The sequence below is a fragment of the Eschscholzia californica genome, unplaced genomic scaffold, assembly GCF_041429995.1.
Source record: "Eschscholzia californica isolate CP2 unplaced genomic scaffold, dmEscCali1.0.p SCAF_6, whole genome shotgun sequence".
NCBI lineage: Eukaryota > Viridiplantae > Streptophyta > Magnoliopsida > Ranunculales > Papaveraceae > Eschscholzia > Eschscholzia californica.
Genome location: NW_028238483.1, coordinates 30,950,887 through 30,973,368, shown reverse-complemented (window position 1 = coordinate 30,973,368; position 22,482 = coordinate 30,950,887). Strand labels below are relative to the sequence as shown.

Sequence of the window (22,482 nt, the reverse complement as noted above, 5' to 3'; positions counted from 1 at the left end):
AGAGAGAGAGAGAGACATGAGACCAGTAACGGCCGTCAGCCTCCAAGGTCTGCCCACTCATTGGGGCATACTACTACTATCATTTAGCTGGTCAGAAAGCAAACTAATAGAGTCGATAAGATTTTTAACTACAAAACTAATAGTTAAACACAGTAGAGAACGAAAAAAATAAGAGTTTAATAACAGAAACATCACGCATGAATTCAACAATTCTAGATAGCTAATAGTATATGATTAATATGAATTAACAAACAGAAAAGATAAAGAGAGAATCAAACAGAAGTTTGAGGTGATGGCTTCTGAATCTGATTAGGGATCTTACCACCACCACTTTCTTGATTAACAGCTAAAGCTCCTCCTCCTCCTACTGCACCCATTTGTTGTTGTCTCAAATCCATTCCTCCTGCCGTCACGGTCGCATATGAAGGTTGCGGTGGTTGTATTACTCCTCCTGGAGCCGCCGTGGTATAGTATACCTGCCTTCCTGCACTGTCATACCCCACCTGAGCATAAGTCCCGTCCGCCATTGCCATTGTCATTCCTCCTCCAGTTTGTGGTGGTGGTTGTCGTACCATCCCAACCCCTTCACCATATCCTGCTACCATCCTCTGTTGTGCTTGCTGTTGTGACTGAGCAGCTTGTTGTGGTGGTGGAACGCCGTACACCGGCTGTTCCCTGTAAACATCTCTAGGCATCGCGTAATAACCTTGACCAGTTGCCACCTGACGTACTGTAGTTGGAGCTTGATAGTAACCGGAAGGTGTTGGTATCAAGTAAACAGGATGATCAGCTCCGGTAGCCGGTGGTGCCGTTATATGCCTTTCTTGCCAGTAACCTTGAGGAACTGAAACCGGTGGTTGTTGTACCGGTACCTGATTACCAGCCTGAACTGTACTTTCTGGAAATTTCTGAACATAATAATCTCCATGAAAACCTCTGTTCAAATTCTCATCACTATTTCTCTGATACATAGTTTGTTCTTGATTAGAGATCTGCATCCTCTGTAATTCATGGATCTGCCTCTGAATCTCTGCCTGAGAAACGATCGGTTCTTCTCTACCGAAATCAGATCCAACTTGAACCTGATCTGGTGTTTGAATTGGTTCATGAATTGTTGATTCAGGCAAAGGATCTTGCAATTTAGCCACCGGAGAAGCTGGAGTAATTCCTTTATTGTTGTTGTTAGTATTCTCCAATCCGAACAGAAAATCAGGATTACTAGGAGTATCAGATGCCGGAGGTGAAGTAGCATCAAGAGATTGTTGAATTTGAGCAGAATTCAAAGCATCAACAAACCACTGTTGATTACTTTTAGGATCTTTACCAGTAAAACTAGAAGGATTTGAAGATTTCATAGGAAATAGAAAGAGACGAAGTCTGGCTGGTTTAGCAGAAGCACGATAAAGACGATCATATTCAATCATCATATGATCAAGATCTTCATCATTAGTAACAGAAACTAAAGCATCTAAATCTTCACCTGGTAATTGATACTTCAAACTAATTTCATAATCACAAATTGATGAAAGTTTATTATTAACAGTTGAGAATTTAGTATTACGATCAACAGCAATAATTTTAGTTTCACCTCCAACATAAGCAAGTTGATTATCATGAGGTCTAGGTTGAATCTTACCACCATAACTACACATAAATTTCACCTTATAATTAGCAGGAAGTTCATCCCAGGAGTGATGTTCGCTGTCAATCTCTCGTGATCTTGGTGATGAATCTCCTGATTCGGCGTAAGAAGAGTAAGAATTCTCCATCGAAGTAATCAGATCAACGAACAAGAGTGAGAAACTAGGGTTAGGGTTTCGTCTTGACGATGGAGAGCGAGAAAGAGAGATATAGTTTGGGGTTTTAGTGCGCCATGGATTCGGTGGGGAAAGTTAAAATCGCGCGTGACTTGTTCCTCTGATTTTGAGGGTTCATGTGTGAATGTGGAAAATGAAAGAAAGAACCAAACGATCCTTTTATTGGAGTTGGTTGTGCTAGTAGCGGGACCCACCTAATTAATACTCGGAAAAATGATACAAATGGGCGGACCGCGGACGGCTTCTCCCACTTGATCTGATGGATTTGGTTCGTTGGATTCGTCCAATAGATTTTTAACGGTTATAGGCGAATGAGGATTTACACTTGTTGGGATATTAAAGGTGGTTGTATTGAGTTTAGAGTGAGAAAGAAAGTAGTGAATAAAATTATGTATTTGCGTGATAAATCCGCCGTTCGGAGATGAGAAGAGATGACGAGGCAATGCTTGTGAGTGTGGAGAGGTTTGATTCAGTAGTACACGCAGCACTGGTTGGACTAAACGTACTTCTTCTCCGTTACGTTAGATTTCTTCTTAGGTGCAGTAAAAGTCTGAAAATCAGATCCCGCAACCACGAGCAGTTGAGAGATCTTGCAAAACAGTGACTCTACTTAGACAAAACTTAGACTATTGACATATCCGTCGACAATATTTGGTGGGAGTTACTTGACAAAACTTAGACTATTGTCTATTGATATCTCCATGGACAATCTTTGGTTGGAGTTGTATGAATTCTAGTGACCATAAAGAAAACTCTCAATTCCATGAACACAACTGAATTTCGAACAACAATTGTTCCAAGTGTGCATATTTTACCTTTTACACAATCTTTGAATTTATCTAAACAAAGTTAAACAAATAACATAAACAATGGTATGAGGTCTAGTGACCATATAATATAACCTACTTGTGGTGCCTTGTGTCCTCTTTTATGTAATGTTAACTAGTGGAAAAGATAAACAAATAAATACCAAAAAGGTCAAAGAAGAAGAAAAAGAAAAGGGTGCCGTAAGGCTTGGAAATGAGGGTGAGGTTGGGCTGTGTGTGAGCTGGTAACATAGTAGATTTGCTGTTTTTTTTTCACTTTTCTACATTTCAATGGTTTCTTTTCTCTTTTTGTTCTTGTTTTTTCATATAGATTATACAAGAATACAGCTTATACCCTAATATAATATATATAAATGAATGATTACTAGCTTGTTGTATATATATAATATTATTTCTTGGGAGAAGGAAGTATTACTAAACTAGTTGAAATGTTTGCAGAAACAGAGACACAGTAGAGAGAGAGAGAAACTGATGAGAGAAACTCTAAATAGATACTACTACTACTTTGAAGACAACAAGAGCTTTTTTTACTTCTAGGTTGAAAGTATTCTTGAAATTATAACAATTCTGATACTTTTATGGTTGGTATCTTGCTGGAATTTACAACTGTTAGCATCAACCTTGAATCTTTATTTACTACCCAAAAGTACATTCTTTTTCTTGTATTTTTTATATACATCATTTTTTTTATATACATCATTTTTAATTTAGCCTAGTTTGCATTTTTTGAGGCTTGACCTCATTACTATATAATCTTCACATTTTTTATTCAATTGAACTTGGGCCCGTTGTCGGAGGTGTTGTGTGTTGTTGTATTAACTTACTCCGTCTGTACATACAACTCTCTCACGTGAGAAACGCATAAGTGGGTCACCTACAGATTCAACATACTGTCGGGCAACCCTCTTATGTGAAGGAGTTGTATGTACAGATACCAGCTCAATAACAATTTAGCTTAGGATTCTCTCTCCACTCACTCATGAATCATTATATATGCATATGCACCATACACCATTAATGCCTATTATACCTCAACAACTCTACATTTTCTCCCCATACAAAGAACTTACAAGTATTTATTGTCTAACATTCTTATACAACTACAAGTTGGGTTCTTTGTTTATGAGAGTTGCATTATTGGAACATCCAATGATCATAATTATAAACTAGTAGCTATATTTTTCAGCTAATTATATAACTTTTCTAATTATTTATATTTGTTTGAATAATTTGAGATGGGTTCTATTTATTTATCATATCCAGTTAACCATAGTATCTGAATTATTTTTGCTGTTATTTTAGTTTTTTATTTATTCATGAACATGTTATTTTATTATTTCATGCAGAAATCAGACAGTAATCACAAAAATTAGCGGCTAAGTCCGACGAAAATGCATGGATACACATGGAACCACATGATAGATTGACTATGTCAGTATAGATTTGTATATTACGTACGTAAAAATTTAATATAGTTGTATGTATAATACTAAATTAAACATAGTGGTACATATAATATTAATCAATTTAGCATTAACAGTATTCGAGTCAGGATAAATCTTTATCATTGGATTCTCCTGCACTATACTATCTAGATCTCTGCGAAAAATCCCAATAGAAAACTATAGCCCACGTAAGCATGTACTCGATATATCTTGTTGTATTAAGAAGTTGTGCAAATAACAACAGTTATGATATTGATCTGATCTTGAATGTTTCTTCATATCTTTCCATTAGATACTAGAGTTAGATTTTAAGTTGGTTCATGATACTGGATTTTATGCGAGTGGAAATAGAGTATAAAACAAGGAATAGTTCATAAAAGAGTATGAAGAGTGGATTGAAGTATTGAACTCTGTTTTGGGGTTACCGCTTGTTTTACGTTGACGAATTGGATGATGTTTTTAGTTGGTGTTTCTCATCAATGGTATCATCGCTTGGGAGGTCAGGTCCGGAAGGAATCTTGCCAGGATAGTTAGTCATTGAGGAATCTGATCCTATCAAACTGCAGATTCAACAAAATCCGATATTAGATTCCTGAGAATGAATTGAGAAGCAGATGACAATATTCTGTGAAAAAATTTCATAAAGGAAGAGATACTGACTTTCTATCGATGATCACCATTGAACGAAGTTCACAGTTGGCAAAGCTGCAGGTGAATAACATATAGAACTTAGAACCACTATCTTTGATATTCTCAACAAATATCAGAGTAACCAACCACAAAATTTGTGTTTAGATCTGGTTTTTCTGTTTTCGGTTTCGACCAAGTGAAGTAGACATCAAGTGTGACTCGGATGGTTACAGAAGGAATGTGTATTTCAAAAGATCGGAAAAAAATATTAAGGTAATTTTTCGGCGTTCCAAGGGTCAATCTTCATGGACGTGTGGAAGTAGAACTTTACTTAAATCATGGGTATTTGAGCCAAAAGGAAACCACAGAAAATCATGGTTTGTATCCATATTCTACTCTTAGCTCGAACACATGCTAAGAAAGATAATTGTTTTGTGTTTCGGAACTTATATTTTCACCTTTTTTTTTTTTTGTTGAAAGAACTTATATTTTCACTTACTGTTTGCAGATTTCTTCTTTCATAACTGGATTATATTGATTTGCCAATGCTTTTAGCGTATGAAACAAGAACCCACTGTGGGTAACAACTGCAATTTCCTTCTCTTTCCTTGTCCACAACCTGGATGAAATAAAAAAAAACTATTAGACGGTGGTAGAATTATACGTTTGTCATTTGTCTCTTACCTACGGTGTATAAACATTTGAGTACATATTAAAATACAGTTAACAATACGAAAAATATTGAGTACACGATAGGAGTGAGATTGGAGTTAGTTATGTGCTTCTTCAGTTACGTTGTTTCAACAATGGCCGGAGTGTCTTAACAATAACAAAACCTATAAACAGATTCATTCTACTGATAAGCGACAATAAATTCATGCATGACTAATTGAGGTTGCAAGTTTGGAAAATACTAATATTGGTTTCACCATTCAATTTCTTAAGACAGGCATAAAGTCATTTATCTAACTGAGCAAATGGCTTATACTAAAATATGATTAGTAGAAACGTCTGATTCTTTATAATAAGGATCGGATTTTTCATGAAATAAGATAGTTTTGGTCAAACCAGTTTGCACGATAATAAAATGACATTTCTATGCAGCTTTTTTCTTCTACGTGTTTTAGAGATTACTCGGGTAGTTATGAAAACGGACCGCATACCATTCCAAAAGAATGGACGAAGGTGCACCAACTTATTGACCGGGAAGGCCCCACAATGGAAAATCACTCTTTTGGCGGGGGCGTTTCGCAGCAAGAAATTCCGACTCTAAAAATACTCAAATACATTTCGTACTGGCAAAAGAGAAGTATTCACCAGTTCAAAAACTTCAGCCCTCTATTTGCGACATCTTCATTTGGTTCTCTAATATCAGCTTTCCACCAATCGTCCTCATCACTTTCTATCTTAAAAAAAAGAAACAAACTTACAAAATTAGAAACTAAAATTCCAACAAATTTCTACTAGAATCTGAGTTCAGCCAGACCTGACAGCGAGAACACATGAGTACATGGTTATGTACCTATATCATTAGGTACTCACCAGTGAAAAATTAATTGCAGGAAAAAGATGCTCATACTCAGTAACGCTTCTTCTCTTATCGCATGGACGAACACCCTGAAGTTATAAGTTAGCACTAATTAGGAAAAAGCAAAGTGGGACATACATAATACAACTGGATGAATAAAATATATTATGTTACATAGATCATATTTCTCTAATAAGAAAATGTATGCAACTCCAGCAAAAAAAGAGCAAGTTAATAAACTCTCAAGAGTTGCGAAGTTTTTTTTTTTTTATATCAAGCACAGAGTTACAGTTTATCAACGATATTGATGTTTCAGGGCTAAAAATTCATCCTTGCAAACAAACAGCAAATGAATAACTCAGCAATACTAGAACTTATCGAAATAAGCTTGTTACCCTACTCCCAGAGTAATGCTCAACGTAATTGAGATACGTACAAAATGTTCTCGACACAGTTCTACTGCCAGAAAAGGTGGGCAATTCAAACTTGAGTATGCAGAACGATCATTATTTCCTGCATTTGCTATCATTAGTGGAGGTACATCCATTCCATCCACATAACCTTCGCCTCCGAATACTCCTACTGCAGTCTGCAATGTCCTGCAATTGAGATGAGACATATTCGATGAAATTATGCCTCCACAAACTTCTGTATTTGCCAGACTATAGAAGTAAAGATGGATTTTAGAAATAAACGAACCAATCTCTCCTATCATAAATCTGCCCGCCATTAATAGGGTACAGAAAATCACAAATAAATAAACAACTGAAGAAAGAAGAGAAAAGAAAACTCCAGTCTCTAAACAAATATGGTTCACCACCTTAAGATTTTTCAACCATGTAGTACCCCATTTAGATATCATGTGTAATAGAGAAATGAATAGTAGTTACGACTATGAGAACCGAAAATCTTACCTAAGAAGAGGAGATGTTACTACCAGATCAATCCTTTTGGAAAGCCCAGAGGAGTGAACATGCTTGCGCAAATGATCGACCTATTTAAATTGGACAAAATTGTACAGGAGAGTAGGTCTCTCAATTGAACACTTATTGTGCAATTCATGATTAGACTAAAGGAAAAGTATATATATATATATTAAACTTCATGTTCTTTAAGAAGAAATATGCAAGGGATAGAGAGTGGACCTGCTGCCAACCTAGAGGGGTTAAAGCTGCATCCAAAAGTGCAGGAGATAAGTACGCGTTTAAGTCATTCTCAGCTTCTACATTATGAATTCCTTGTGCATGCCTCACCTGAATTTGTGGTTATATATTAAACAGATGCATTGGAATACAGCAGAACAAAAAGTTAGTTTTGAACTAATCAAGCTCAAATTTGACATTGATCAAATTGAAAAGGTGATCAAAACAAACCAGATGCAAAGTTTTACAACGGTGTAATGGGTACAGACTCGGAGTTGCTGCGCCTTCCATATCTGCTAAGAACCAACTAGGAAAGTTATGATTAGCCGTAGGTTTATTGATTTGTAATGATAAGATAATGTCACTTTAACTGTTCCTCAGTAACAGTATTGAAGTTTTAACATTATGAAACGCTTGAAATGACAAGCTACGAAATCGGAAACGTACAAGAAATATGATCTACTCAAACCGTACAAAGTACTCACTACTATGCAGTGTTGAAGTTAGTCACACTCACACATCAACTGTCGAAGGGGGTGGTGGTCGCTTTGTAAGTACGAGGAAAAGGCTGACCTCTTGAGGCAGCTTTTGGCGTGAGGTATGCCCAAGAACACTTGGCAAGGAAGGCCCAAGACCCTAGCCACAAATGGTATCAAAACCCAGATTCCCCAAACCCTTTCATGTCCCATTGTGGAGGATGAAGATAGTTTTCCAGGTCCCAACGCATGGAGAAAACGATGTTTGATTTGTTCCACATTGGTTATGACAGAGGGAGTGGTGGTCAGTTTATAAGTCTAAGGAGAAGCCTCGCCTCTGGAGAATTTCACTACTAGTTTTACCAAAAACTCTCGGTCACTTACGGCATCAGTCGTATGCTTATGTGTGTTACACACTTACTTGGTTACGAGGTTGTATAGTGTGTAACAACATATCGGATTGTACGAATACGACTTAAGTATATGTTGTTCTTCCTAAAATACGACGTACTTCACTCTTTCTTTAGCCCTTGGTCAATATATAAACATTTTACCTCAAAAAACGAAGAAGATTTGGGAATGAGGTACCTATTGGAAGATGTGGTTTTAGTGAAGTATGAAACGAGATGACTTCACCGATTTCCCGACGGAACTCAACTATGAACAACAACAACATTTCAGTCAAATTCCACCAGTTTTCTCATAATTTCATCTTCAATTGGCGAAATAATAATAGTTCAATTACAAACTATTTTCACAGAAACCAACTTTATCTCATTAAATTCTTTCCATTCACCTATTTGGCTAGCAATTTAGTTTACAAAAATGCTAATGTTTATTTGATTTCAACGAACTTCAAGACTGATTATACATTGAAGAGTAAAACTCACATCATGAATTAGGATCAATCAAAACCACTAAAACCTAAATTCGATAAATTGTAGATAATGAAGTAGATAAGAAAGAGATAAGGAGAGATAGGGATAGGGTTTTAAAAGAAACTTACCTGAAACACAGGAGGAGGAGGAGGTACGAAGAAGAATAGTAGGAGATGATGATCTTCTTCCTCTTCTGGGAGTGATGCCCTTTAACTTATTAGATTTTAATGGTGGAATAAACAAGTTAATAGCAGACATATCCGTCAGTCACTCACTGCTTGTCATTTCTGAATACTCCTTATCAACCTTCTCAGCCTTAACTTTCACCTTTTTTTTAAGTTCGGATTCTTAAAACAGTCCGAGATGAGATATGCCCAATGATATGGATAAAGTGCCCGGTTGGGGTTATTTTGCACAAAAATGAACATATTTTTTTTAAGGGGCATGACTCTCTTTTCTAAATCTGAAATTTACAGTCAACCATTGGTAGCCCAAGTAGTTCCAAGGTGTTAACATAAACTCCAGAAAGTCTTGGAGGTCTCAGGTTCATATCCCAGAGAAGGTGGGATTTTTGGTTTATTTGAATTGGGATTATGAGGGCATAAATAATGTAGTTGGACTATAGGCCCGGTTCTGTTAGAGTTTCAGTGGACGGTTATCGAGCTTATCACATCTTTGATGTATAAATGTCAAATGAAACGACATACGTTGATCGTAGTCGACTTCCAAAAAAAAAAAAAATTGAAATTTACTTGTGATTATTCTTGCCAAAGATTTTTGATTTATTACGGGCATAACTACCATTAATGAGCTAATCCTTCGACAATGCAGTGATATTTGTTTCATTGTTTATGGTCTTAAATACATGATTTGCGTGAATATTGTTCGTTTAAATCTTAATTTTCGGAACGTGACTGGATTTGGTAATGAGTTCAATGATCTTATAGTTTTTCAGACAATATATACTTAACTAAAACATATTTTATTTCTTTCGTGGTGTTTGTTTTTTTTTTTTGAATTTAATTGGCAGATTAATTTGACTCCGTATCCGTATGAATATGAATAGTTCTAAAAGAACAAACCTAAATTAGATAAACCTAAATTTACATGCTAAAATTTGACTTAATCAATTCGAATTAAATTTTATATTTTTTTGTTTCAAAATTAAATTTTATATTTTATTAAGAGGAAACAAAAACAAATACTACCTTACCCAAATAAAATTAAAACGGGATGGAATATGGCATGCAAACTGAGTACCAGACTCCATGTTTGATAAAGAAAAACAAGCTTTTTTTTTTTTTTTTTTTTTTTTTTGAAGCCACGGGAATCGATTTACATTCATAAGTGATAAAAATCACATTATTTACATGGATGTAATTGTTATTTCTCTCTTCTAACTTCATGAGAGTTGCATACCTTTAAATGCAAAGTACCTCATAAATAAGACAGAAATTGGACTAGACTCTGACGAAAAAAGATAGAAAAAGGATGAGAAGATCCTAAAGATCACGAATGAAAAGACCCTAAAGGTCACCAAAATAACTGATAATACAATTTAAGAAAACTAATTTATCACATTCGCCGGAAAACCACCTTTGTTGCCGGAAAACCACCTTTGTCGTCGGAAAACCGCCTTCATCATCGGAAAACCGCCTTCACCCTAGAAAAACCGGCAACACGTTAATGAAATTCGAAATTGCACACCTTTGTTCCTGAAATCTAAAACAACAAGTCTAATGATGATGATGAATTAAAACAACAGACTAAGTATTACAACAAAAAGAAAACAGACTAGGAAAATCAAGAGATAATTATGAACATCTAATACTACTATATATAAGGATGTATATCAGATCTACATATATCTAAGCAGGTCTAGAAGAAGAAATGATTTCTTAGCCTTCCCTTGTTCTTGTTGCTCGTCATTGGGTTCTTCTTTTGATGTTCACCCATAAAGTTATGTATTTCTCCCTCTATCCCGTTAACACCTTTCTCTCTCAAAGATGAAAGAAGATTGAAAAGATATTGTTGATTCTATTATGGATATGAAGATAAAGACTTGTATTGGTTATGAGTAGTTGATTTTCATCTTCATTGATGGTGGTTGGTGGGAGGAACGAAAGCAATAGGAGAGGAAGAGGAGACAGGATAACAGATCTGCGCCGGTGAAGGGAGATCCCTTCACCGGAATCCCTAGAAAGTTAAAGGTTGTTTTTTTTCTTCAAAACCTAGGAGAGAGAGAGAGGGACGGTTTGGAAGGAGTTCCTTCATCCGAAAAAAAAAACCGAAAAAAAACAAGCTATTGATGACAACCGCGTTAACATTGTTACCTTACCGTAGTTGAGGGGAAAATTAGAAAAAATATGTGGGAGATTGTTCGGGTAGGATAAGGAAACTTTTAAATACACTTGTTATTTCTATATGGCACAGTCACATCTCACCTGACTCGGTCAAGTTCACTAAGTCAATTCTCACTGACACTCACCCCCACTTCATATAAGGTTGTTCATTTAGTATCCGAATCGACCAATCCAATCCGATAAACGAATTTGAACGGTTTGGGGACCGATCCAATAGTGATCCGGATGTTAAAATGGCAAAACCGATTGGTTTGGATCGGTTTATGGATAACCGAACAAACCGAACCAAACTATTTATTGTTATTTTTTATATATTATAAATATAAATATATGATGAGAATGATAGATGACTGAGATTTAATAATTAAGCTAGTTTCATGTTTGTTGATGTTGTAACTTAATGCATGTCTAAGAGAAAGTAATGGCGTGGAGAATTGTAACTTAATTTAATAGTTAAGTTAGTTCCATCTTTTTAAGTTGCAAAATGCAAAATTTTGTTTATGGTAAAATGTCACAGGTGGTTCGGTTATCCAACTGATTCAAACCATTAATGCATAGCTCGGATCGGTAACCGAACCAAACCATGAACAGATTGGTTCGGATTTGAATCTGAAAAAATCGAACCCTTCGGTTTGGACTTTGGATTGACCCAAAAAGTCGGTTATCCAACCGATGTTCACCCTGACCTCGTACTCTCTCTCTCTCTCTTCTGGCAAAAGATATTTACTCTTTTCATAGAAACCATTTCGTTTACAATGGGATATCCTTGTGAACAATAGGGAGAAGACATATTTAGAATATCTTTTTTTGAACAAAAGGTATTCTTTTAAGACCTCACTCATAAATAAATAGAAGAGAGAGATAAGTAGGTGATGATGGAGAGAAAACTAATGGTTAAGAAGGTGAGCAGGGATTTGAAGAAAAAGAAAAAAAAATTGACTTGTCTTTAAGATCATGCAGTAGATGAAGACGTGGTGATGAAAATGAAGAGGTGGTGATGAAGATGAAGAGGTGACGATAAAGACGAAGAGGCAGTGATGAAGGATGTGATGATGAAGATGGAGGTGACAATAGAGAAAGAAACATAGAGGTGGTAGTGGTGGTGGCACTAGCCGAAGGTGGTGGTCGTCTGAGATGGTGTCAGGGGCAGAACCAAGATTTTTAACTAGTCGGGATAAACTTAAAGTACTGTAAGCAAAAAATATATATATGAGGTATATGTCTATCAATTTCACAAATTATCATATATTCAAATCTTGATTTTTTTTTTCCCGAGATAGAGTAGATAATAGTTTGAAAAGGGAAGGTAAGAAAAAGAGAGAAAGACACTAGTCCGTCTCTACAAATGAATCTAGTCCGTCTCTACAAATGAATATCGTCTTCTACGAGGGGAAGATAAAAGAAGAGATAACAACTTTAGATTTGAGGAGAAACGTAGAGAGGAAAAATACCGAATCTTCTATTCTCCCTCATAATAACTCTTTATCTTTCATAATATTAAAAAGAATCAAGGTAAAACTGGTGTCAAAATAATATGTAAAGAATACGAGCAAAAATTGGTTAGAATTGCATTGCACTGGATGTGAAACTGTGATCATGCGCGAAGCAAAGAACTACCCACTGAGCTACAACTCTGTCACCGCCACATTTCTACATGAGTTCTTACAAATCCTCACGCCTGGTCTACTCATAGGTCCGCCCCTGGGTAGTGTTTACCAGAGGTGGTGGTGAAGATGAATATCTTGTATGAACACTGAGTGAATTTAAGAGGTGAAAAGTGGATTTAAGTGATAAGCGGGAAGGTGGAAGAAACGCTAAACGGGAACAAATTTAAGACATTAATTTTTCACTTGATAAGTGAGAATCACTTATAAGCGTGGCAAAGTAAGCAGAAAGATAAGCTCCAACTTAGAATTTGGAAATTATATTTTGCACTTATGAAATTTCATGATGCATGTTTTCGACACTTTAACTCCATGATACAACTTGATCATATTTTTATTATTAATATTAGTTTCTCTTGATGTATATTTTCGGCACAAAATATTATAATTCTTTTTCAACTAAATTCGAACACTTAATGAATTAGTATGAGTAATAACTCTTCTTCGAAGAGAAACATTATGTACGTCGAGAGGTGGAAAACAAAAGTTATTATCACACATTCACACTTACAAGTGATTTTTTTTTTTAAATAATATCACTTAAAAGTGATACAAGATCAATCTCCTTGTACATTAATTTTCTCATAAAATTAGAAAAGAAAAGACGAAAAATATAGTTCTGTCAACAGGTGTACATCAAATTTCTCGTAAAAGAAAAGAAAAAGATAGCACCGTAAACGTAAAAACTGGAGCCCCACACGAGATGGTAGGGGGCGCAAAAGATCGTTGTGCCTAGATGACTTCAGAACGGAAAATTTTATATACACAGTTACACACATAATTCAAGTGACCAAGTCAAGTGAAAAGTGAATGTGTATCATTTTATGTGGGTGCTTTATAACATTTGTTCTTGAAGAATGGATACCATATTAGGGCCATCCTGTCTGGAAATTCTATAGACACTCACTTGATCGGTGTATAGGTGAGGCGAATCTAACATCAAATCAGTGAAAAAAAGATTGTAAACCGAGCAATGATTCACACAACCCTAGTACTTAATTGACCCTTGCTATCAATATTCTCTGCAAAGTTATTACTCCCGTACTAACTTTCGTAGGAACATAATTACCAGAAAAGCTGTACAAGGATCTTCATTCTCATCATTATGTGATTAAATTAGTTTGTCTTCAATCATGTTTTATACATTAGCTTCTTGTTGATTCAACTCTACTAACTAATGATTATATGAAATTCAACAAAATAAAATAAAACATATATATACCGACATGAATAATTTTTTTTCCTCGTGATGTGAAACACTTGCAAGTTTAAACATATTACGTGTAAGGAAAATTCTGATACTATGTATGTTAAATTTGTGGTCATCTAAATTAAAACTAATTGACATACTCTCTTGCGTGAAACTGTTTTTTTAGCTTAGCACGTGTTCTGTTCTTTTTAAATAACATAGAGTATGTGTGACACTTAAATATATTATTGTGGTCATAGTTTTGATTTTATGTTAAGCTCGTGGTCATTTAACCAAATCGATAGAAAACGAAAGAGAAAATCTATACATTATACACCTCTATTCTCGACTATTCTCGACTATTCTCGTATGGGGCGGGTAATTAATGAGCAGAAACCTATTCTCTTAACCTAAACTATTCCTATTTTCTACCAAATAGAGAAGTAAATAGGAAACAATCTCATCAAATAGTAGATCCATTGTTGAGCATGTGTGGGTAGATTTAGATGTTTAGGGTCCTCCACGCTCCAGCTTATTTGATTTGACTTGATACCCGTTACATGCATTCCCCCTTCCCCTTCTACTTCCTTCTCCTGGTGAATAATGTTGAGGGAATTGAGGCCCACTTTCTTGTTTTCCTTACCATTTTAATCAAAACCAATTTGTCCACTTCACCCACATTATCATGTGCCAATGTACCATATCAAAAATTCATATGCCTGACGTAAAGTTGTCCCCGTTCTTTGGTATAGTGGTTGACACAAGTCTTATCTATGAAATTTTGAAATCGAATCTCGGTGAAGTAGTTTGTTATCAAGATTTATCTCATGTTACAGTGATAATCTAAACGCATGATGTATTGCATATTATGCATGATCATGATGTGTCAATGTCATTGAGATGTATGAGCTCGGATTTAATATATTTTTACTATCTTCTAATTTTTACTTAAATTGCTTAGTCAAACTAAGTTTAAAGATATGTAAATCATACATAAACTAACTCTAAATTAAATTTCAAAAAAAAAAAAACTCTAAATTAAATAATATTGTTGAATGTTTTCTGTAACTCTTTATGTTCCAGACAAAATTAAATTAAAATAAAATGAACTAAAACAATTTATGAAAAATAAATACCACTTCAAACGTGCTTTTTAAATTAAGTGGGGCAAAACTTCTTAAATTAACTAGGCAACGAGGCACAAACACCTTCTCTTTTGTGCCGATCGGCCTGAAAGACGTGAACGAAGATCAAACCAGTCTTCCTTACTTTCAAAATAATTACCCAACTATAGGTTAAATTAAAAAAGTTTTTTAACGTAGTTGTGGCATTACTGTTTGTCCAAGTGGTTGATAATGTCTTTTATTATTTGGAAATTAACTAGAATGTAGTATAGTTTTTTTTTTGAAACCATGGAAACCCTTTTCATTAACTAGAATGTAGTATAGTTATTACAATGCCATTGATACATCTAAGCATGATAACCGCCAAATTTTTAACAAGAATAGACCTAAAGCACAACTAAACTATAAGGATTTAAATTTGACGATTATCGTGCTTATCCTATCTACTCGATGTATCAATACCTTGTAATGACTATCGTCTCTCGTAGTCAAATTCCAAAAAAAAATACTTAAGTTAAAAAAGTTAAGTTACTTAAGTTCTTCGCAAAAAAAAAATCTTCAAAGTTAAGTTACTTAAGTTCAACGCATACACGAATGTTACTTGGCTATTTTTTTCTCTTGTCTACCTCTGCTACACCACAATAGTACAATTATATTTGAATTTCTTTTAGCTTTAAAATTCGGAACCTTCCAGATTTTGAAGTTTATGTCAACGCTATCAATCACTTGGGCAACCAAATGTTGACTTATAGTTATTATTATCTTACCATATTAAATAACATGTTTTTACTGATATTATATCTTCTGGAAACATCGCGTGGGCATTTGGTGGATAATTACTATTATAATATAATTGTTATCTTATTTTTGATCATTTGAACTAACAAACCAGAAATGAAAGTTTGAGACAATTATTTTTATTTTTTTGAGTATGGGTGAATATTTTGTTTATCTTAGGGTTAATTTTGTTTTGGCCCCCAATAGTGTCAAACTCATCGTTCTAGCCCCCATAAATGTCAGAGAATTCGATTTGCCCCTCGGAATAGAAAATATTGGGTCATAATTTGTTGATGTAATTACTGATCGAAAACGAAAAGCAGTCCTGGGAGCCAAATCGAACTCCCAGATACTTATAAGAAGAAAAAGGGCGAGTTGGTCACAAATTGAAGACGAAAACGAAATTAACCTTTATACTTATTATGTTATGACTGGAAGTATTTCAATGATATTATAAGAATATCTTGTTACCATCATTCGTATCTCCAAATATAACGGGTTGAAGGCTGAACCAACATTCTTGATATCGGGAAACATATGACCGTCACAAACCAATACTCCAGACATTAAGGGACATCAGAAATATCCATATCTAATATCCCGAACAAACAGTGAAGACATTTTAAATGCCTTAAATATTTCAGATATTGATGGATATTGCCATGTCCAAAAATGTTTTTCTTCAGTACCCGTGCTAATTTTAGTTCTAAATGTTGCTACTTGACTCGAGAATTTTATTCGATCATGAATGGTCCGAGTGATGACATTGCATGTACATTTTCTACTTTACATAATATCAAATCATCATTGAGGTTGTGTTCCGATAAAAATCTGAGATCAAATAACTTTTTTCCTTAGTTTTTTCTTTTTAATTTAAATAAATATTTTAATTTAGAATTTTCTAACGACCACATAACGATTTATTTTCTTTTAACATAGGCTAGAAGAGTCATTACATTCAATATGATATATAGATACATGATGAATAAAAACATAAATTAAATAAACTAGATAACTACCAGCTCTAAAGAGTACATCTTAGACATAATGACCACGTAAAGAGAGGAACGAAAGTCTATTCTTGCATTTACTTTATACCTTTCAGTATTATTCGATAAATAATTATTCCATCTTTATTGTATATGGAACACATGATCTCTGAATTTCAATCCAACATGTGACGAGTAAGTTTTTTTTAAAGAATATGTGCATAATTAAGTGACCTAGTATCTCTTGGCCTCATAGTAATATTACGTACTCTATCAGACCCTATAATTTGTCGAAGGTGTAGGAAGTGTGGGGTTCTGGTACTGTGTTAGTACTTTATTTCTCTAAAAATGAGAGACGTGATTTTCTTCACAGTACTTTATTGGGGTGTTCAACTTTCATTTTGCTACGAGAGAACCCGACAAAACCAGTAAAAAGCGGTTTTGGACGAGGACGGACGGGGTAATAAGTTGATATTGTGGGCGAGCGAGGGGAAAATGATATTGTGGGCGCTCCTTTAAAAACAGCTAAACTGAAACTGCTTTTGCCGGGAGTTTGGGAAACCACCGTTATCTTTCTGTACACGTGTACTCTCCTGGTCTTTGTCACCAATCATCTTCCCATTGTCAATCAATCACCTAAGACCTAATATTTTTTGTAAATGCAATTTTTGTACCTAACAACTAAATTTCTGTAGCTAACTCCTCTCACATAACCTAATGTGAGATAGGATCTAATATTTTGATTCATTATATTTGTTAACATGATATTTTTAAATATACGAGTCTATATATCTATATAGATACATAATTCAATAAATATTGGAGTACAAAAGATTGAAAATTTACTCTTAAACTTTCAATACAAATTCATCCCAACCTTACTTCAATAGTTCAATATATATGACCTGACACCTCCTCTAGTATTACCATTAACCTAACGAGTTAAACCTGAGTGTCCTTGGTTGTAATTGAAATGAAGTAAAAAGAAACACATTGATGATTTATTATTCACTACCTAACCAGATTTGAAAATTTTGTATCTCCTCCAGAAAGGCATCAAAAGGCATGAATAAGTACTGATGAAACGGGACCCAAGATGACATCTTCTTCATGTACATAAATATATACACACAGAGGAGACATTGAGAGAACTAGACAATAGTAGCCCCTGACTACGTCAAACAACAAATCTTTTCGATTCAGACACACATGTGAATGGAAACTTCTCTACTACTAATTAGTAATGCCAAGTTAACCACGGTTGAGTAGTTATATTTTGATTCATTATATTGAAGACACTAAAATTTTAACCTTACTTTTTTCGAAAAAAAGAAAGAAACGCAAGTCAGGTTGTCAAATGGGTAGATATAATAATCATTTGAATAGTCCGGTGATGAAGAAATCATTGCTTTATAATTAAGATGTGTTGTTGGAAACTAGGGTCTCCGTAGGAGTGGTTGATTCGGTTGTCATAACGTTATAAAAATTAGAAAAATCACGATATTAGAAGCGTTGTTTGTTGTGACAGAAACATACTGTTGCAAAAAGCCTATTGCAAAACAATGTGAAAAATGGAAGAAAAAGAAAAACATAGAGATAGAAAGGTCTCCAACGATTGTGAATGGGCAATCAAGGGACATCGTTGGATCGGTATGACATTCTCAGTGGTGTTTTTACCGTTGTGGTGGAACCTAAAGGGAGAAAGTAATTGATCAAACTCGTCGAGTTTCAATGGGGTCGAAGCGTCAAGGTAGACCAGTAAGATCTGTTCGGGCAAACTGGTAATGAGAATAAGGGAGACTACAAATGCCTATAACTCCCATTTCCCCTATGTGAACCAACCCACTCTCGTATTTTTTTTTTTGAAATAATTTCATTTACTCTCTCTCTCTCTCGAAAATTTGTGGTAAATTCTTTATATTTCGTATTTTCAAATATATTACAATTTTTTTAACATTTGTGCTATTTTATTAGTGTTCAATTCAAGAATTATAATTGGTCCAAGTTTTGTTTAATATAATAGATAATGTAGACCTATAAGTTCACTTGTAAGATAAGTAAGATAAAAAATGTTATTCTCGAAGACTTTGTCGTATCAACTTTGTCAAATATTAAGAAGACTGTAAAATAACCTTCATATTTTACCAGTTCAAACTTTAATTTTTATCTGATTCGTCCGTGTCAAAGGCAAGGGTTATACCTAGTTTTCTAAAACCACATTATTTGACATATGACACAGATTCTAAATCTTCACTTTGAAACTTATTATATATAGTTGCTTCAACTTGTAAAGCTTCATAATACCATTGTTTCCTAATTGAATTGGTACTTGAAAGCTTTCAAAACATAGAGAAGGTCAAGAGAGAGGGTGAAACAGAGAGATAGAGAAGTAAGGGAAAATGGAAGATGAAAGTGGTTTCCTTGAGGATGTACTAACTCTAAGAAGAGAGACATGGGAGACTACTTATCCTCCAGAAGTAAATGACATTTTCTGCAATGGATGGACTAATTACAATGAGAACCCAAGCATGGATTTACTAAATTCTTCATTAGAAGGATTTGAAATTTCAACTCAACTAGATTTCAGTTCTTCATTGAATGAATTCAACTCCCATTTTGGAAATAACTCCTTCATTATACCAAATATCAATTCACTTTACCAAGATCAGTATTCACCTCTATTTACATCTATTCAAGAACAAATTCCACCAACAATGGAGAATGAAATATCCATTTTACTTGGTCATCAAGATCATCCTCAAAATTTAGAAGAGAATCAAACTAATTTTAAAGTTGAACCAATTCAACCTACTGAAATTCAAGTATCTGAAATGGGTTTGTGTTTAGAGAAGAAACAAAGATCAAAGAAAGTAGATGGTCAGCCATCAAAGAATCTCATGGCAGAACGACGAAGAAGAAAACGATTAAACGATCGCCTCTCAATGCTTCGATCCATTGTTCCTAAGATAAGTAAGGTAAGATCAAATTATTTTGTTCTCTACTACTTGTAATGCTCATCTTAAACAAGGTCTAATGAATTGTAATTTATGTTTTAAAAGATGGACAGGACATCTATACTTGGAGATACCATAGATTACATGAAAGAGCTATTAGAGAGAATCAAGATTTTGAGAGGTGAGTTTGAAGTAGAGGGTTACTCAAATCAATTGAATCTAATGAATATCATGGAAGATATTAAACAAAAGGAAGTACTAGTGAGGAATACTCCCAAGGTATAGTTATTTGACATACTTCTAGTACTACTTTTTTTTTTGCTGAAAATATTACTACTTAATGTTAATGACTTTTTAACTCACAAGTGGCAACGTAGTCGTATTTTACTATTACGATTTTTTTTTTACTAATAACCTTTTTTTTTTCAAATTTTCGTGAACGATTTTTTTTTTTTAGTTTGATGTAGAAAGGCGAATATCTGATACCCGGATCGAGATATGTTGTTCGGGGAAGCCAAGTTTGTTATTTTCAACGATAAACACCATTGAAGCTTTAGGCTTTGAGATTGAACAATGTGTTATAAGTTGTTTCAATGATTTTTCCATGCAAGCATCATGTTCAGAGGTACAAAATTCAAAATCACTTAAACTAAAAGAGCTTATAAAAATTTGAGCTTATGACTTCTTCCTTAACTTTCTTTTTTGGATTTTTTTTTTTTTGTGTGTTGATGATGATAGGAATTGGAGCAGAGACAATTAATGAGTACTGAAGAAATAAAACAAACATTATTCAGAGGAGCAGGCTATGGAGGAAGGATTATCTAGAGAGAGAAAATGAATAAGGATGGGAGGGTTTTTAGTTCTTGTAATATTTTTTATTTTCAAAAAATAAGTGGTTTGTGTTTTTTTGCTTCAACAATGAGAGATGTTGATTAATTTGTGACTTTTTAAAAGTCTGTAGGTTCAGAGTAGCATTTGTAGCAACTGAACAATGTGTACCTTTTCTGAAACCCTACAGCAATAATAAACCAAATTCAATCAGTTAGGAGTTTTGAATTGAGCTTTTTGGAACTTTTGCAAGGGGAAAATGTCATCATTTTGGTTTCCAATATAAAAGTACTTATTTTCCAAGACACATTTTTTTTTTTTTCATCAGAATCAACTTGAATCCAACGACAAAAAACAATATGGAAACAAAAACTGGGCAATTTAACACGCAACCTCTTCAGTCGGTCGTACCCCAAGCGGTTCCAATTCTATTCCAGTAATGCATATGCATGCAAACATTATAATAGAACTTTTGTAATTTAACAAATTTCATCCAATCATTTTTAAGTTTTATAGTCCTAGTATGATTGTTTAGGGAAATGCTAAAGTTACAAAAGATTTTGACAAAAGATAATTCCCAGCTGATGTGGCGGTTGTGGTTTGAAACTTTGACCAAATCTAGGCCGTTGAGAGATAAATATCACAACTGCCACATCAGCTGGGAACTTTCTTTTGTCAAAATATTTTGTAACTCTAGCATCTCCCGATTGTTTAACCTTAACTTTGTTTTCTACGGTGTGAATAAATATGTCGGAGAAGTAAAACAAGTGGCTATAATATCTGACGAGGAGTAGAAATCTTCGCTGTGATACTTCGGATCATTAAGAATTGTCTGTTAGAATAGTAGATGATGAGCATGTAATAAGATAATATTTTGGAGAAACTTTGTTTGATAGATTCAAAAGTCTATAATAGTTGAATAAATGTTTTAGTGCAAGAATAAGAACATATTTGGATGAAATCAAAATCAAATTGGCAGAAGAATAGAAAGGAATTTCACTTTTACTTTTTCCGTGTAGTAAAGCCAGAGTGATGTTACGTTTCAATCATAAAATCATAGCAAAAGTTATTTTGATGTGTTTTCTTGTAGCTTTATAAATAGGGTTAATAATCTATCCTGGCTCCCGATCTGTTTACCGAGAGCATCCCCAACAACAATCCGTGACACCAAAAATCGGTGTTGTGGTCTTGTGGAGTTGGTATCCACCGGCCCGGGCCACCCAATGTCCCATGAACTGTGTATTTGGTGGTTGGGACTGTTGGCTTCGGGTTTACGGATTCGGTGCTTGACAACTAATCATATAACACTTTAAGATTATATAAATATAAAAATGAAAAACTTATCTTGTTTGATCGAGGCGAGTGGTCACTCTTTCCTTAAGACAATCATGTCCCCGCATCGGTGCTAACGGTCTACGGACATTTGTCTCCCAAGATACAACGATCACGCATATAGAAAGAAGCACTACAATTCTATATGCTCCATCAAACTATCGAGTTACTATGCTCTCAAACATGACTCTAGACGACTCAACTATTGTCTTTAAAATATACTAAAAGCTGTCCAAAAAACTTATCTAAAAGAGAAACTAAATTGGGTATTTATAGAGTTAGTCATGACTCTACAAAATCCACAAGATGTCTCTCCATTGGGGTATGACTATCCATAACTTGTGATTTTTCACAAGTACCTATTAGATATAATTTCACTCAAATAAAAAATTATTTATACCATAAATAATTTTCCAACAATCCCCCACATGAGTGAAATTACCAACAAAAGACAGACGACATAGAAACACATGACAGACAAACATACATACATATGAGAGCATAACAGGAGGTACCATG

General features: G+C 34.5%; 3 protein-coding genes across 6 annotated transcripts; 1 reads left to right on the top strand and 2 right to left on the bottom strand.

Annotated features, from left to right (window-relative positions):
• Nucleotides 1–121: 121 nt before the first annotated feature.
• On the bottom strand, nt 122–1,769 carry LOC147533484 (Octicosapeptide/Phox/Bem1p family protein). Its single transcript, XM_086645304.1, has one exon. It carries the CDS (start codon nt 1,767–1,769, stop codon nt 273–275), a length of 1,497 nt encoding a protein of 498 aa, XP_086501430.1. The 3' UTR covers nt 122–272.
• Nucleotides 122–9,228, bottom strand: LOC147533483 (phosphoglycerate mutase-like protein 1). 4 transcript variants are annotated; one of them, XM_086645306.1, is made up of 11 exons: nt 8,872–9,125; nt 8,454–8,522; nt 7,621–7,682; nt 7,393–7,500; nt 7,162–7,241; nt 6,684–6,846; nt 6,262–6,336; nt 6,037–6,125; nt 5,219–5,338; nt 4,750–4,794; nt 4,287–4,649 (listed from the first exon to the last, which is right to left on the bottom strand). In XM_086645306.1, exons 1-11 carry the CDS (start codon nt 8,999–9,001, stop codon nt 4,523–4,525), a joined length of 1,068 nt encoding a protein of 355 aa, XP_086501432.1. In that variant the 5' UTR covers nt 9,002–9,125; the 3' UTR covers nt 4,287–4,522. The 4 variants fall into 4 exon arrangements, with proteins under 4 accessions (XP_086501433.1, XP_086501432.1, XP_086501431.1 ...); XM_086645305.1 differs by having other exon boundaries at nt 7,621–7,685; nt 8,872–9,103; XM_086645307.1 differs by lacking the exon at nt 8,454–8,522 and having other exon boundaries at nt 122–4,649; nt 7,621–7,685; nt 8,872–9,098.
• Nucleotides 9,229–18,897: 9,669 nt separating this feature from the next.
• BHLH093 (beta HLH protein 93) lies at nt 18,898–20,844 on the top strand. The gene is made up of 4 exons (XM_086650347.1): nt 18,898–19,824; nt 19,909–20,082; nt 20,261–20,428; nt 20,542–20,844. The coding sequence occupies exons 1-4, from the start codon at nt 19,249–19,251 to the stop codon at nt 20,626–20,628; spliced, it is 1,005 nt and encodes a 334-aa protein (XP_086506473.1). The 5' UTR covers nt 18,898–19,248; the 3' UTR covers nt 20,629–20,844.
• The last annotated feature ends 1,638 nt before the right edge of the window (nt 20,845–22,482 follow it).